At 32.3% G+C, this 16,215-nt stretch overlaps 1 protein-coding gene across 3 annotated transcripts in view; it reads right to left on the reverse strand.

Annotated features, from left to right (window-relative positions):
- The window catches only part of LOC111045687 (putative inorganic phosphate cotransporter), a 123,631-nt gene that overhangs the window by 5,110 nt on the left and 102,306 nt on the right, over positions 1-16,215 (reverse strand). For all 3 annotated transcript variants that reach the window (XM_039436841.1, XM_039436844.1, XM_039436842.1), the window contains 7 exons: positions 14,865-15,061; positions 12,828-13,067; positions 12,140-12,227; positions 8,155-8,381; positions 6,794-6,919; positions 4,181-4,337; positions 1,314-1,555 (listed from right to left, as the gene is read on the reverse strand). In XM_039436841.1, coding sequence (XP_039292775.1) covers positions 1,314-1,555; positions 4,181-4,337; positions 6,794-6,919; positions 8,155-8,381; positions 12,140-12,227; positions 12,828-13,067; positions 14,865-15,061 — 1,277 coding nt within the window. The remainder of the gene's footprint in view (positions 1-1,313; positions 1,556-4,180; positions 4,338-6,793; positions 6,920-8,154; positions 8,382-12,139; positions 12,228-12,827; positions 13,068-14,864; positions 15,062-16,215) is intronic.

Below are 16,215 nucleotides of genomic sequence, written 5' to 3' on the forward strand. Positions count from 1 at the left end.
TAAATAAATTAGAAAAATATATATATATATTTATGATCTATTACCACAACCAAAGCATAAACACATTGATAGGCCTACATGGAAGATACAAGTTAGCATAGACAACTGTATCGCATGGAATAATTAATAACTCAATGCAAATTCCCCTGGCTGATTTTAATAAAACATAAATGCTTATAATAACATCTAAATAAATGAATGAACGGATCAATAAATAAATGGAGCAATAAATTATAGAATGTGCTTGTACCGTATAACAATCTCGATGAAATTCGAGAGAAATCTCGATAAAATACTAATTCAACAAAAAAGAGCATTATTAAGAATTATTATGAGAATCAAAAGGAATGACTGTTAAACAGATTTTCCCCCGGCTTGGCATATTAACAATTTATGGGCAATATATTAATGATGTTATAATGTACTATAGAAAATCTACTGATTTTGAACTAAGAAATAGTAAATCACATTGTCATAACACTCGATCAGGAAGAATTTTGTTCAAAGACATAAACTTGGAAATCTTTAAAAAGAGGACAACTTATATGGGTGATAGATACTTTAGCATGCTGCCTAGTAATTTGAAGTCTATAGAAAATATAAGATGTTTCAAAGATCATCTGAAGGACTTTCTGGTGGGAATGTCTTTGTACTCCTTTCAGGAATTTATTCAGGAGTAATTTTATGCGATTTCGACATTGATTGTATTTGTGTGATGTTTTGTTCTTTTAATTTTCTCTGTTTAATGTGACAACATGTGTATGTGACAATATTCAATGTACTTGTACATTTGATGAATAAATATGATATGATGATGATGGCAATCACAAAATAATGTATTACAAGATGGGTGAAACATCTCTGTGGATGTACTATATGTATTTATATAGGTGAATAATTTTTCCTATAGAATTTGAATACATAAATGAATAAATAAAATACATAAACAGATGAACCATTCATATTATACCTTGATATAATACACTTTATCATACTTTAGAATTGAATTGAATTGAATTTATGCGGTACTTTGGAATAGGTATTAAAAAAAATTTATTTCGTCAAAAATTACAACAGAAATATCAGCATTTAAAAATTATACATTATATATTTTAAGCTCAATTTCACTTGATTATATGAAAATAAAACAAACCCTAAACTTAATTTGACTTAAATACTGTAAAATACTGTAAAATACTTTGAAAAATACTGTAAGTGATATATGCACCTTTGTCTTGAAACCCACCTTGCCAAGTATGATATTTGAATTTGAATTCCCGAATGAATAAATATTTGAATATATGTGAACCCACCTTGCCATGTATGATATAGCCAGCCGTAATAGGTGCCAGTAAGCCGGCCAGGTTGGCGAGGCAGTTGGTGAACGACATTAGGATACCAGCGAACCTGGGTGAGATGTCAAGGTGGTTGACCTTGAAGCCGGAGTAGATGCCTCCGTTGAGACCCACTCCCACGGTCAGGATGGCAACTGTCAGGTAAGGGTTGCAGCCTGTGTAGGAGGCGGCGATCAATGCTATTGCTGGACCGTACTGGCCTGGAACACAAGAAAATTAATGATTAGTTACTGGAAGGTACCCGTGCTCTGCAAGAGTCTAATTAAGTTTTTAATTAGAGTTTAAGTTTTTAAGTTTTAATTAAAAACTTCACAAACTGAAAACTTGAGTTGATGAAATCTTGAAAAATTGAAAATAGGCCTATAACCATTCTCAGTAAATTAAGAATCGGGTAAACCCTATCTGGGTTGTGGCATGGAACGGTCAAGAGAAAACAATACCCCTCCTTCAACGCTGGTGGAATGGGAAACAATAAGTGTCAACCCATGTCAATGCTCAACCAATATTCAACAATAGATCTCTTAATGCCCCCATCCAGATATGTTTAGCAGCATAAAATATATTTTCAAAACCTACTTCAAAATCCACCACTCTGGTCCACAACTTACAACTCGACATAATATGTATCGTTTAAAAAATATCAATTAGCACAAGGAAATTAGTTCCTTGATAATATTAGAATAGGCTCAAAATTGTGTTCCATAATGATGGATTTCAACTATTTTTCTAAATTTAATAAGAATGACTTGAAAATACTGTTTTGAAACAATATGTACATCTCTGATAACCTGATACGAGTTATAAATTCGCTGCAGGGCTTGGTTTTTACCACATGACGAGCATAATATCCTTTGGTTCACAATTCGATTGTACATAAATAAAAACTGGTATATGCCTTCATGGTTTAGATCTTTGTCCCATCTCGTTAAGCTCTGCAGGAACTCCATGTTTCACCCAAAGCTACAGAGTACAGAATGTCTAAATTGTTGGAAATTATAATTTTGATGGACCTGTACAGAACATGGAAATGGGAATCCCGCAGTAAAAGTCTAAGTGTGGAATAACGTCACTCAACTTAACAGGATGGGGGCATACGCTTCATTGCACAAGGGTCGAAAATGTGCTAAATCTACCTGCCAAAGGGTCTCACAGTTGTATTGTTCTAGCTTGACCGTCCCATGCCCCCAATGAGATAGGTTTTACCCTAAGAATCTATTTATGCAAAATTTCAAGTTAATAAATCCAGTAGTTCAGACGTGATAATGCACCATTCGTGAATTTCCTATCCCATACGTGTATAAGTCAGTTCTTTCCTTTATTATATTAATGTAGATTTAGCTATTTTATCTAAATTAAGGATAGAAATAACTGAAGATTTGTTTTTGTTTCTCTCCCAATCATATTAATGATGGATGTTATTTGTGAAAATAAAGAATGGAGACCGATATTTGGGCGTGTCTTCTCTCGGCCAATGGCAGTATAGCTCAGCCTTTATTGGTCAACAATTCATGGCCAATCGTTGGGTTTCACCCACACTACACAGTATATTCTGTTGCTCAATTTTCAACCTTTCAACATAGGATCTAAAGATTGTTTATTCAATGCTTCCAGTGTACTAGAGATTAATAATGAAGTAGGTCACAATAGAAACAAGTATCTCAAAATGTTTCAATAAGCCAGTAATTTTGAGAATTCCATTTCATTCAATGAATAGAGTTGAATAATGAACTGAATTCATAGCACTTTTTATTCATCTATTCATGGCTGGATCACATCGATATTAATACTATCAAATACATCAGATTTATGGTCAAAAACCATTCATAAAATAGACAAAAGTGCTATCAGTGCTATTATTGGACCGTATAATGGGTTGGAAAATTTGAGAACACAAACGATTCTCCTGTTCATTCTCTCTCAATCATTGATCTGATATTACGTGTTTTTCAAAATAAATAAAATATTGAGAGTTTGGGCTGGAATATCAAATTGGAAGCTACAAGAGGAATGAATAAATTTTATTCATCTATTCATGGCTGGATCACATCGATATTAATACTATCAAATACATCAGATTTATGGTCAAAAACCATTCATAAAATAGACAAAACCATTATACAGAATTTTGACTGTTTAGGACTTTTGAGTCACGACCTGTATTTCTATACATTAGGCCTATCTGTAGCCCCCTCCACTATAGTGAATTTCACGTTATGAAGTGACTGGAAATGATAAGCCATTTTTGTTATGACAGAGTTGCCAATTTTCTGTTACCACCGCCATTTGTAATAGATAGCTGTGATTCAAATTATTCCGGTGTATCTTATATACTATCCATTATTGTTGATTCTTGTTGATAATAATGATAATTCCAATAATAGAACACTACTTATTGACATAGACTGCTTTTAAATTAATAGAACAAAATAAATCTTATAGCACCCTTTATTCTTTATAGTTCAACTATTTTAATTTATTTTTAAAGAATAAAGGGTGCTATAAGATTCATTTTGTTTTATTAATTCCAATACCGTAATAGATAATTCCTTCTATTAGATTTCTTCTTTTGTATTTCTATTAATATATAATTCTATTATCTTGTTAATAATAGATGATTCTATCTCAAATATATGTCATTCATTCACAGCGTACAATCGATTTGGTAATAGTGCGTAGCTAGAAGAGGATATAGCAATCTGCTTTGTCTAATGACAGACAAGGATAGCAACATCAATGTTAATCAGATGCTGACTCTATAACGTGAATCTCTTTCAAGTTGAGATCATTTTGTGGAATGTGAGAATGCAGTTGCTGGTTGCACTGACCAATAGCGTTGACAAACTTCCTGGTAGTGGTGTGGGTGTAGCGACCGGACGATATCATCCAATCAGCGACGTAGCTGGCTGCCATTGAGAACAGCCACATCGCCAGGTAGGGGAACGAGGATAGCAGACCGTTCTCCTTGATGTTGAAGTGCAACACCTAAAAAAAGAGCATTTATTTGCTCAAATTATCATCGGTATGGATCAGTGTTACAATACTGGCCATAGAAACCCAAATGTATATTGATGTTGCTTTCCATGACGAAACACTATACAATAACTTTGTTGCAGTTCATACGCTGTATTACCAAGGTCTATAAATACAGGTCATGACACTCGTGTTCCTTATGGAGCGGCCATTTTGTGGGGTCTTTATGGCGGTACATTTGAAATTCCAATCTGCTCATAACAAAATCATGCATTATACTTTTTAAAAACAATATTCTGGTTCAGATAATATGTAGCCTAAGTTCAGGTTTTCGATTTTTTGATAATGAAATTTCAATAATAAATGGTTCAATAATTCATTTTTTTATTATTAAAAATTGTTCTTATTCTTGTAACTTGTTATGATTCATAAGACATTGGGACAAAAGGCTAACCTGAAATACAGTTTGAAGTTCCCAATCGATTAAATCTAAAAATCAACAATACAGTTCCAAGTTGGAATCTAAATATTATTATTATTCTATCAGAAGAATTTATTTTACAATTCAAAGCAATATTCCTTGAACAATATAACAAAATAACAGATCATGTTGTTCAATCTATACCTAATGATAACAGCTAATAAATTTGAAAATTGGTAAACTAGAACCCCATAAAATGGCGATTTTGCAATGCATCACGGGATTGTGTCATGACCTGTATTTATGTTACATTTGTAAATATTTGAAAAAAAACTTTTCTAGGAGTAATTTTTTGTGTTACATTTGTAAATATTTGAAAAAAAAACTTTTCTTGGAGTAAAATGCATTCCTCAATACTCCAAGAAAAGTAAGTGTTTTTTTCAAATATTTACAAATGTAACACAGTGTCTGAGCTACAACAAAGCCAAATGTATATAGTGAGGTCCACATTTACAAGTAACACAGTTTCTGAGCTACAACAAAGCCACATGTATATACATATAGTGAGGTCCATGTTATAATGGTATTGAATAGGAGAACAGGGTTGCCGATTCTCTGCCTTGCTACTGCCTTCGGCAACAACTATCGAAAAAACAAGTGGATTGGCTCAAATTATCATCGGTATGAGAATCTGTGTTTCAATACTGGACATTAAAAACAAAATTTTAATTGATTTATATTCTACCAGATGTTTATAGTGTTGTAATAAATTCATGAATAAAACTAAGCTTTGGCTATGGCTTCATTCCTCAGTTGAGGTGGAAAGCTTCTTTAAGGATTTAAGTTGATTAGCTTCAATATAATTATATCCACTGATCTAATCAACCTTGTATTAATTACTAAATTAATATTCCATCAATTTTTGCTGTGTAATACGTTTTTTTGTCTCGATGATGTCACTAATAACTGTCTTTCTGTTGAATTATTCTCAATCTATTGTAATATTTCCATGTATGCTCTTTCATTTTTAATACACTATGGAATTGATTGATATTTTAATTATATTATTTCTCTGTAGATTAAGTGTCGGCAGCACTTATGGCTCTTTTTCTACAAATGGGTAAAATTTATAATTTATAATGGTAAATGATAAAAAAAATCCTTGTTTTGTATGTATGTGCGAGCTTGCACTCAATCATCTTCATTACATCATACTTAAATTTCTAAATCTTTCTTCTTCCCAACTCCTCCTACTTCAACTACATCAAGTTATAAATTAAATAATCTAACTTATAACACTTTGGATCTGACTCCTATTCGCCGACAAAGTCCAGTAACATACTGTACTTTTTGTGAGTAGTATCTTGTTCACTTGTAACTTGTCGTGTTATACTTTTGTTAATATTTTGTATGAATTTCGAGTGAATGAAATTTGATTTGATTTGATTAATGGTAGTGAATAGAGAACAAAGTTGCCGATTCTCTGCCTATCCATAAGGATAGCAACACCAATGCTAATCAAATACTGGAATTAAAACGTGGACCTCACTAAAGTGCAACGGCTTTTGAAAACAATTGGATTAGGAGAAATTCTATCGTTATGAGTCGATACAGTATTCAAATTGAGAAAATAACACAAAATGTGTAGTGCAGCACCTTTTGAAAACCAGTTGATCAGCTCCCTCAAAGTATTATCTGTATGAATCGATAATTCAATTACTGGGCATTGAAAACAAAAAGTAATATAGACACATACACAATCCAGTAATTAATTAAAATTGATATTATAAAGAATTACTAGTACAAATTCCATTTAGGCTCCAAGGTGAGCGCTAGAGTGACACATTACTTAAATTGTGACAGAGGAATACTGAACACTATTTCGGATCTGTTGCAAATTTATTAAAACTTTCAATTGAAATGAAGGTTTGCCCTACTTCAATTATTGTAGAATATTTCTTTAGTAATTCCGTGTGATTAGACTTCCAAGTGATTATATTGAAATAAATGAATAATTAGGATTAGTATATAATTAATTATAATTTACCTGCTTCATGAATGTGGGCAGTTCAGTCATGAGTGTCTCATAACCGTAGTTCTGACCCATATGAGCAATCAAGATCGCCCAGAATGGAAGCGACTTGAGGATGGATTTCCACGGTACTGGTGGTGACTGTAAAAAAATATATATATTGATAAAATATTTATAGAATAAATTGAAATATGTATTTTATATTATATTACAAAAAAACTTGGAAACACTTGAAGTTCTCTTTCCAGAGGAAAAAAGAGAACTAGAACTCTCAATACTTCGATAGTAAGTAGTCGATATTTTTGTTTGATTCTCAAATAACCTAGATTGAGAGAATTTGTCAATAACTAATATTATTTCAATTATAAAGTGAATCAACTTTTATCATATTCACTTGACGTTGTCAAGAGACAGAGAGTGGACATTACTGACCAAATGTCACCAAATTTGTGAGGCCCATTGACGGCTCAAATGATATAACTTTTTGTTATTATATTATAGTGAGTGAATGAATTCATTTATTGGAAAAAATTGACTGCTAATCGTTTTATTTAATTACAAAAAAGTGATTTGATAGTAAGCGGTTCCTGATGGAAAACAACATTGAAGAATAAAATTATTATATTTCGGCAAAGTGGAACCTTCTCTCAAAAGGGAGGGACTCCTCACCAATAAAAGCCATACAATTCACTTTTTTAAAAATAAAACTGTCATCCTATTCCATTCTAATACATTCTATTCTACGATTATAATATTATATTTTATTGTATTGCATTCACAGATACAACTATTGTCTGCTTGTCTATGATCGTATTGTATCTCTGAATTCTTCATTCAAATAAATAAACAAACAAAAACATCTTAAAGAGCAAATACAATATTGTTCTTATTGTATATTGTATTGTATTTAACAATGTAGGAAAACAAATACTATATTTTTATACTATTTTGTAAGAAAATAAAAATAAAATAGTATAATTTATAAATACATCACATAACATTCAATGATAGCCTAGGAGTTCAATAATTTCAATAATTGATTCCTTAATTCACGCAACTGATAGATGTTCGTTCATCTCTGACTTATTCATGTTTTATTAATTTATTTATACATTGATACATACAATATCATTCGCAATAATTATGAATGATTGGAAAAGGAACAATAGGCTTAGAGCCCGAAACTGTTAATTTCCCAAATTTAGATGGAAATTGTCCAAAAATAGATTGATGATGTTCTTATTGTATGAATGTATGAATAAAGAATGTGATGTTGTTATTGTGTTTTTAATATTGTATCTTATTGTTGGCTATTGTATTCTGTTTAGTAAAGATAAATAAGTTTAGAAAAATCATTAAATTGTTGGCCAACTGACCGAAACTCCCGCCGATCCCCACACAGAACTGATGATGTACTTCTTCTCATCCTCGGCGATTGTAGGATGAGATTCGGGGTCCTCGTGCACCCAGATCAGGAACGCAACCGACCAAATCGCGCCGATCACTCCGAACACGTAGAAAATGGAGGGCCAGCCTCCGGCAAAGCCGTGCTCCGACAAAATACCACTCAAAGGCATCGAAATGACTGTGCCAAACTGGGCCCCTGTCAAACAAAACCACGCAAAACTTGTAGAAAACCACCTCCAAAACACCACACAAAAACAAACTATGACAGTTTACAACAATAGAGTAGAATGCCGTTTTGTAAACTATAATATAAAAAACTGAGACAAAAATTTGAAAATGCAGTTTTACCCTTTTTCTTTCTCTAATTGAGAAAATTGTTGTCTACTACCTGATCGATATTATACTACCTCATGACTCAAGACTCAATACATGTCTTCTCTCTCCAACTCAGTAGGTAGTCCATCAGGGCTATATCTCTATTTCTCTCACTCAAGAAGTCTCACATTGTTCTTGAAGTCGAATCAATGTATGTGTTTCGGCTTTTCAGTCGTCTAAACATAAACATAAGAGAAACCTTTCACCGTATCAACGTAGTTGATTGAGGTTGCAATATGGTAATAGTGTAATACTAATACATTGTGATTATAGTTATATATTCAAAGTTAGAGTAAATTGATTGGGATAATATTGTTCTGCAGTTATCATTGATTAGGATAAGTTGAGGAGAAAGTATCAATTTGAATAATAATTATAATTTTAGGTACAGTACCTATGGTAGCTCGGTAGGTAGCCTACCGTTGGTTAAAAGAATACTGTTGATATTTTGGTATTATTTAAAAGACATATGAATGTCTGAATATTCAATGAAATATATTTTTCTATGTAGGCTGAACTACATTATCTCTGGATGTAATAGGCTACTCTAATTAGGTACTTCAAAGAGTATAATAATATGTTTTTATTAATATAACTCATTGGAAAAGCCTCTTTACTTGTTTTCTTATTTTAGTATTTGAATATTCACAGTATTCAATTGGGAAAGTTTCAAATTGAAATATAATAGGCTAGCATATTTTATTAATTTGCTTCGAAAATAAAATCTCCACAATGATATATTAAATTGATTCAGTTGTGATACTGTATTAATATTTCAACATTGATTTCTATTTTTTATCTTGGCTATTTCAAAATTTATTTCTCAATAATAGAACTTTGTTTACTCATACTGAGATCGTATTAAATCTCTTTTTTCAAATGATTTCGTGAAAGATGAATAATATATTTTGAAATTAACGTATATCGAGAACATAGTGGATTAATTTTTTGAATGTTTATTCAAAGTTTGAAAATCGGATTAATTTTAAATACATATAACTTACAACAATCATATATTATAACTTACCCAATCACTTGGAATTGGAAAATTACTAATACCTACTTAGGCTGAAACAACAAATATACAACGAAAGACAACGATAATAAACCTACATTATACATGATTCTGTTTCAAAAATGTAATATGTTTTTTACTAGAGAGGCCTCTGACTCTTCAAATCACTGTTTTCAGAGATAATTATATATTATATCAGTATATTAATTAGTATATAGGTAGTTCTTGGTATAGGCTCTTGTCAAGGACTGTACAAACTTGGAAACTTATATTATTAGAGCAATCTAGCATCTAGGACTCAACAAAATTAGAATTATTAACTGAAAGTGATAGCTACATGAGGCTCTCAATTCCATAATAATCTATTTTATACATTGTTGCTGTAAATGATTGAAATATTATTTTATTCTAAGAATATTGGAGCAATATACATGGTAATATTCTAATTACACAGAGTGATTTAAGACAGAAAAATCTAGAATTATTCGGCACACTTACAGCGCCGACTGGAAATAATGTACCTGACTCTCTGCTGATGTCCCGCGCTTTCAAATCTGTGGCCTTTGCAAGATATGACAAAGGCACACACTTTACTTTCATTAATCATCTGGAACAGTTATACAGTTGCAAACAAAACTAATTAGTGAACTCTTTGTAGACAAATCGGTAAATTTCAGAATAAATAAAAATTCAGTATTTCCAGAAGGTGTATAGACATATAGTAGAGATTGGAGGAAGAAAATAGAGATCGATTCAATTGAAAAATCAGAGAGAGGTGATAGATTGTGGAAAGATAGGCTAAATAGTAGTAATTATTACTACAAATTATAATGAAAATAAAAATAAAAATAGTAGATAATAGAGGAAAAAATGGAGATAGGAGTAGTTCAATTGAAACGTCAGAGATTTTGTTATTTTTTGAAAAAATATTGTATAGAAATTAGAGGTTTTCAACAAAAATAGTCTTCTTTAGTTTTGTCAGGAATAATTCAGAATAAATATATAAAGATAACAAAGAAGATATGTCAAGCAAGTATGAATAGTTCCATTTGAACTCATGGGAATGATATTATCACCCTTTAACTGATGCGTTCACTGATACTGATACGCTTTAATTGGATAAAAATGTTAAGTAGGTACCGTGTAGGAATTAGTTTTCTGTTTTACATGTCCCAGGAATTGGGTGTGAGAAAAATGTTTTATACGGTATCTTTTACTAACGTTTCAATAGAAATAACAAAGATATATTTGTTCATTTTCATTACACAAAATGCAGTTAATTGCTAAAATTAAGCTCAAATCTTATCCATACTACCTCCTAACTTATATAAAAATATAAACCTTATAATTAGAAATTTAAGCTGTAGCTTCAATGATGCTACAAGAATCATAAAATTGATGATAATATTGATAATTGTTTAAAAATAACTGTTACTAAAATTTTGAGTGAAAATCTTCACTTAAAAAGTAACCAATGAGAAGTGAATGACAGTGGAATATATAATTATCAGGCATTCTTTCTCTATTGTTTGAATTTCAAATAAAATCTGAAAACATAATTAAGAGACATAAGTGAAACATAATCAATCTGTTCTGAAACTTCTATAAGGAATTCAAATACTGCAAGACTAAAACGTCTAGTTAAAACAAAAGTCAGTTTCATTATTATTCTATACAAGTTATAAGTCTCAACTACTACAGTATTTTCCTCATGAGAGTTTTATAACAAATGTTCATCATTTTTTTGAAAATAAACTAATTCCATTAGTATAATAGGAGAGCTTTGCAGGAGGTTATTAGCAAGAAGAATGCCTCAAAAATATTATACATTTAAAGTTGCTATGTATGCAAAATACAGTAGCCAACTTTGTTGAAAACGTTTTCATAAATTGAACAAAAATCGGGTAATTGAATATGAGAGGAATATTGAAGTAGGTACACAGATTTCAGATTGATGATATTCCACAACTATTCACTAAAAACATGATAAAAACAACAGAAATTAGTACCAGATACAACTGCTTATTTCACTAATCTAAATATTATCAGAAATGTGAAAAATATGAATTCCTTCATAGAGAGGCAATAATATATATTCTCCCTTGAACGCCTACTTTATTTGAGCCAAGTTTGTAGCTTGGAACATGATTCTGATTCATGATTTCGGCGAAAAAAGATTTAGTAATGTTTGTAAGGATTTGAAATTTAATTTATCGTAGCATGGTGTAAATCTATAGCCCTATTTATCTTCTTTCGCCGGAAATTATTCCTGATAACACGATTATTTCAAATATATATAATCCAATTTCTGATTGATCAATACATAATTAAGCTACTATTGATCCTTTAAAAGACGTTTGTTATGAATCCAAAATTTATATAATTTGAATAAGATGTTTCAAATCATATTTTCTCCGAATGAGGCATATAATAATTGAGAAGTCTGATGGTTTCAATGCATAATTTCCTTGATTCAACAATTTTAATAGAATACCACAACTGTAAAAATTTACAGAAAATGCGAAAAATACGGTAAAACGTTGTGAATCACTGTCCAATGTTACCTGCATACACAAAAGCGCCCATTCTACTTCTTTCATTGGGTGGAATCCATTTTGCTAGCATGGCATGGGTGCAAGGCACGATCGGACCCTGCAACATTAATCAAAATTTAGACCGATAGTTTTACAAAAACAAAATATATATTGTACTTAGCAATACTCAATATTGCCATGAACTTTGCCATGTCTTGATAGGTTATCTATTTTGCTAAGATTTATTGGCAGCAGGTAGTATAGAATGTAAACGAGTATATAGTGAGGTCCACGTTATAATGGCAGTGTTTGATTAGCAATGGTATTGCTATCCTTGTCTATATTCAACAAAGCAGATAGCGCTATCTCTCTCTCGCTTTGCTCTGTTGCCGGTTCGTCTTTTAACAATGTAGAATTAATAATTAATTAACAAAATACTTCATCTTAATAATAGGAATGATTTATGAAATTATTGAGAAATATTATTTCTTGCTTAATAAAATATAATTGATTATTTTAAAACGAGAATAAACAGTATAAACCTGTATAAGCTACCGTCTATAGAAGGCATTGACAAGACAGAGGATCGGCAACGTTGTTCTGCTATATCTTTCTCCACTGCCATTATAACGGGGATCTCACTATAGTCTATAGTGTGAGAATGAATTGAGTAAATTGAGTGAATGAATTGAATTAAATAAATGAATTTCGCACTCACCTCTCCCAAACCCTGTATAAATCGCACAGCCACCAACCACATGAAACCCATGTTGGCAGAAACCGGAACAAGAAGGCCAAAAACGGAATTGATGAGCATTCCTACCCCCAGGAAGTATTTGGCGCCGTACTTTTTCGACAGAATTCCGAACGGGATCTGAGTGATGACGTAGCCATAGAAGAACGAACTGAGGAGAAATCCCTGCTGCGTAGTGTCCCAGATGAATTGACCGTCTTTATGCTGTCAAAAAACAAAGAAAAATTGTTATCAACCATGGAAAATAGTTGTAAAAAATACAGAAATTACAAATTTTTGCTATTGAAAACCAAAACAAGGAGGTGACGAATAAGAAGACATGACAAGAAGAAGCAGAAGAAGAAGGAGAAGAAGAAGAAGAAGAAGAAGAAGAAGAAGAAGAATAAGAAGAAGAAGAAGAAGAAGAAGAAGAAGCGTGACGTAGTTGCAGGCTTGTGATTGGTGAATGTCACTCCCACAATGTCAGCTGGCTCCTCCCATTCAGAGACAAGTAGGAGTTGCTTCCACCAATCACAAGTCTGATACACAGAATTTGATACGCAACAGTTGAGCTTGCTCTGTATCATTGACTTCCTCTGTAGAAAAAATATGAATGGGGAAAGGAGAGAAGAGGAAGAAGAAGAAGGTGAAAATGAAGAAGAGGAAGGAGGAGAAGGTGAAGATGATGAAGAAGAAGAAGAAGATGATGATGAAGAAGAAGAAGAAGAAGAAGAAGAAGAAGAAGAAGAAGAAGAAGATGTTGATGATGATGATGATGATGATGATGAAGAAAAAGTTAGAAAAGATGTCTGGAATCTAGTCAGTGCAAACCTTAGTTTGCAGCATTGCTCTTATGGAGTACAATGCCACCAAACTTCCACAGATGCCAGATAGCCTGTGTGCTAATTGTGTGAGAGAAAAGCGAAAAAGATAGCGTCCGCCTTTCTGATAAAATGAAAATGACTACAGTGTGCTTCTATTGAAATAACCATCTGCCATAAAACCCCATGCTGCGAACAGAACTAAGGTTTGCACAGATTATATAATTCTATAGAGGAAAGAAGATACAGTAGCATAAGACGATATCCCTTGCTATAGGTCGTTTATGTTCCAAATTTCAAGCCGAAGTTTTGTTAACTGAAGCCGATTACTGTCGACTACTGTCTATTATTAGTGTTTGGTGAGAGTGTAAGAACGGCACAGTATGAGAGCCTACCAGTGTCACATAACTTCACGAAAAAGAACTTATTAGGACTATCTGCTTGAGTTAACAGTGAAATTTAGAACATACACGCCCTACACCAATCTTCTGCCTATGATAATACTACATACTCTGTACGAAATTACTTCTTACTTGGGATGGACATGCGCAGCAGAGAGAGAAAGCATACAGCGGGAGGGATACAGAGGCGCGATGTTGCCGTCTTGAAGCGGCCAGCGTTCTCCAACTTCTATACTTTGCACAAATTAACTTCAGACTTGGAGGAATATGCAGTCAGAGAAATGGAGGGAGATCAGCCAATTACAGTGATTAACAGAGTGATAGGTAGAAGCGCAGTTGCCAATTTGTCGATAAGAGTCAGTTGACTGAAGGATTCCAGACAGGAAACTCCGTAAGTTCAACACGAGCACTTGAATACTCACGAGAAATTAGAGGAATGCTTGCCTGTTAGAATGGTAACTTCACAACCTCTGTATGCCTTCTCTTCTGCGCATGTCCCTCCCAAGTCAGAAGTTAATTTGTACAGAGTACAATGACTGTTCATGTGTTCATGCTACACATGCGAAGTTTCCTGTCCGTAATCAGACAGACGACTAGCAAATTGGCAACTGCGCTTCTACCAATCACTCTATTCATCACTGTAATTGGCTGATCTCCCTCCATTTCTCTGTGCCGCATATTCCTCCAAGTCAGAAGTAATTTTGTTCGGTTTATAGTTATTTTATTCAGATGATTATTTTATTCCTTCAAGTCAGAAGTAATTTTGTACGGACTATAGTTATTTTATTCAGATGACTTACAGCTTCGGTGTGATTGTTAGTGGTGTAGTAACTATTGACGCCGCACTCGTCATCCACGTCGACGCCCTCGTCCTTGGGTAGCGCCGTCTGGTTCACCATCGCCACCACTGCCACCGACATATTTGTCCGCATTATGTAGGCATTGGCCATGCCCAGGAACAGCAGAAACGTCACCTTGTGTCGGGTGCCAATCCATGCTAAAACAAAACACACAAAAACACAACATTATTAAAAAATAATTATGAAATTGAAAGCCATGCTGCAACACAACAGAGAAACTCTATATCAACAACAAAATATATATTAGGAAGTATTTACAAATTACTAGATTTAGAAAAGAATATTAATTTTATTCAACAATAATACAGAAAATTTCCATACAGTTGAATAACGTCAGGAAGATTTACAGTCAAAAACTTTATAAAAGATAATTCACACGGCAAGTTATTATGTAATCTGTTATTTAGATTTGCACTGTATTATTATAAGAAGGAAAAATACAGTTTTGGGCTTGAGTCTCTATTGTGCTCTTTCTCAAGTTAATAGACCTGCAATATTATTGTGCAATAATTATATTTTCTAAAAAAAATTGTGAAATTTTATTTATTTATTTATACATTGATACATAGGTTACAAAATCATTCTCAACTATGAATGATTGGGAAAGGAACAACAGGCTTAAAGCCCAAAACTGTTCCTTTCCCAAATTTGTCCAAAGATAGGTTATGTTTACACTTCACGATTTTCTGAAAATTTTGTGAATTGAAGAACTACAAGACTTAACCTATATCGGACTATGTGTAACCTTATCTAAATTTGGGAGAGGAATAGCACAAGCTTACGGTACCTTATTTTTCCTCTCCCTATCATTTCAATAATGTACTTATTGTATAAATGAATAAGGAATAAATTATCTACTCAACTTTTAACGTTCGAATTGAAATTACTTCTAAATTACTAAATTGTTATAATTTACTAAATTTGGGAGAGGAATAGCACAAGGTTACCTTATTTTTCCTCTCCCTATCATTTTAATAATGTACTTATTGTATAAATGAATAAAGAATAAAATAGTGAAAAAGAGTAAATTACCTACCTACTCAACTTATAACGTTCGAATTGAGATTATTTTAGCTTAATGTAATAACGATTAAATTTCTAGATGCACCGTAATTTCTTACTTTTATTTCAACATGAGTATGAAATTGAATCAAATCAGGAACATTTGAAAGAAAAATCAAATTGACATTTCAACTTGAAAATGACCTAAGTTAAGGTCGAAACTAGTTGTTGAACTATTTTAAAGTTTTTAAAAAATAAAGGATACTACAAGATTTTTATTAAATGAAAT

Source organism: Nilaparvata lugens, chromosome 10 (assembly GCF_014356525.2).
Source record: "Nilaparvata lugens isolate BPH chromosome 10, ASM1435652v1, whole genome shotgun sequence".
Taxonomy (NCBI): Eukaryota; Metazoa; Arthropoda; class Insecta; order Hemiptera; family Delphacidae; genus Nilaparvata; species Nilaparvata lugens.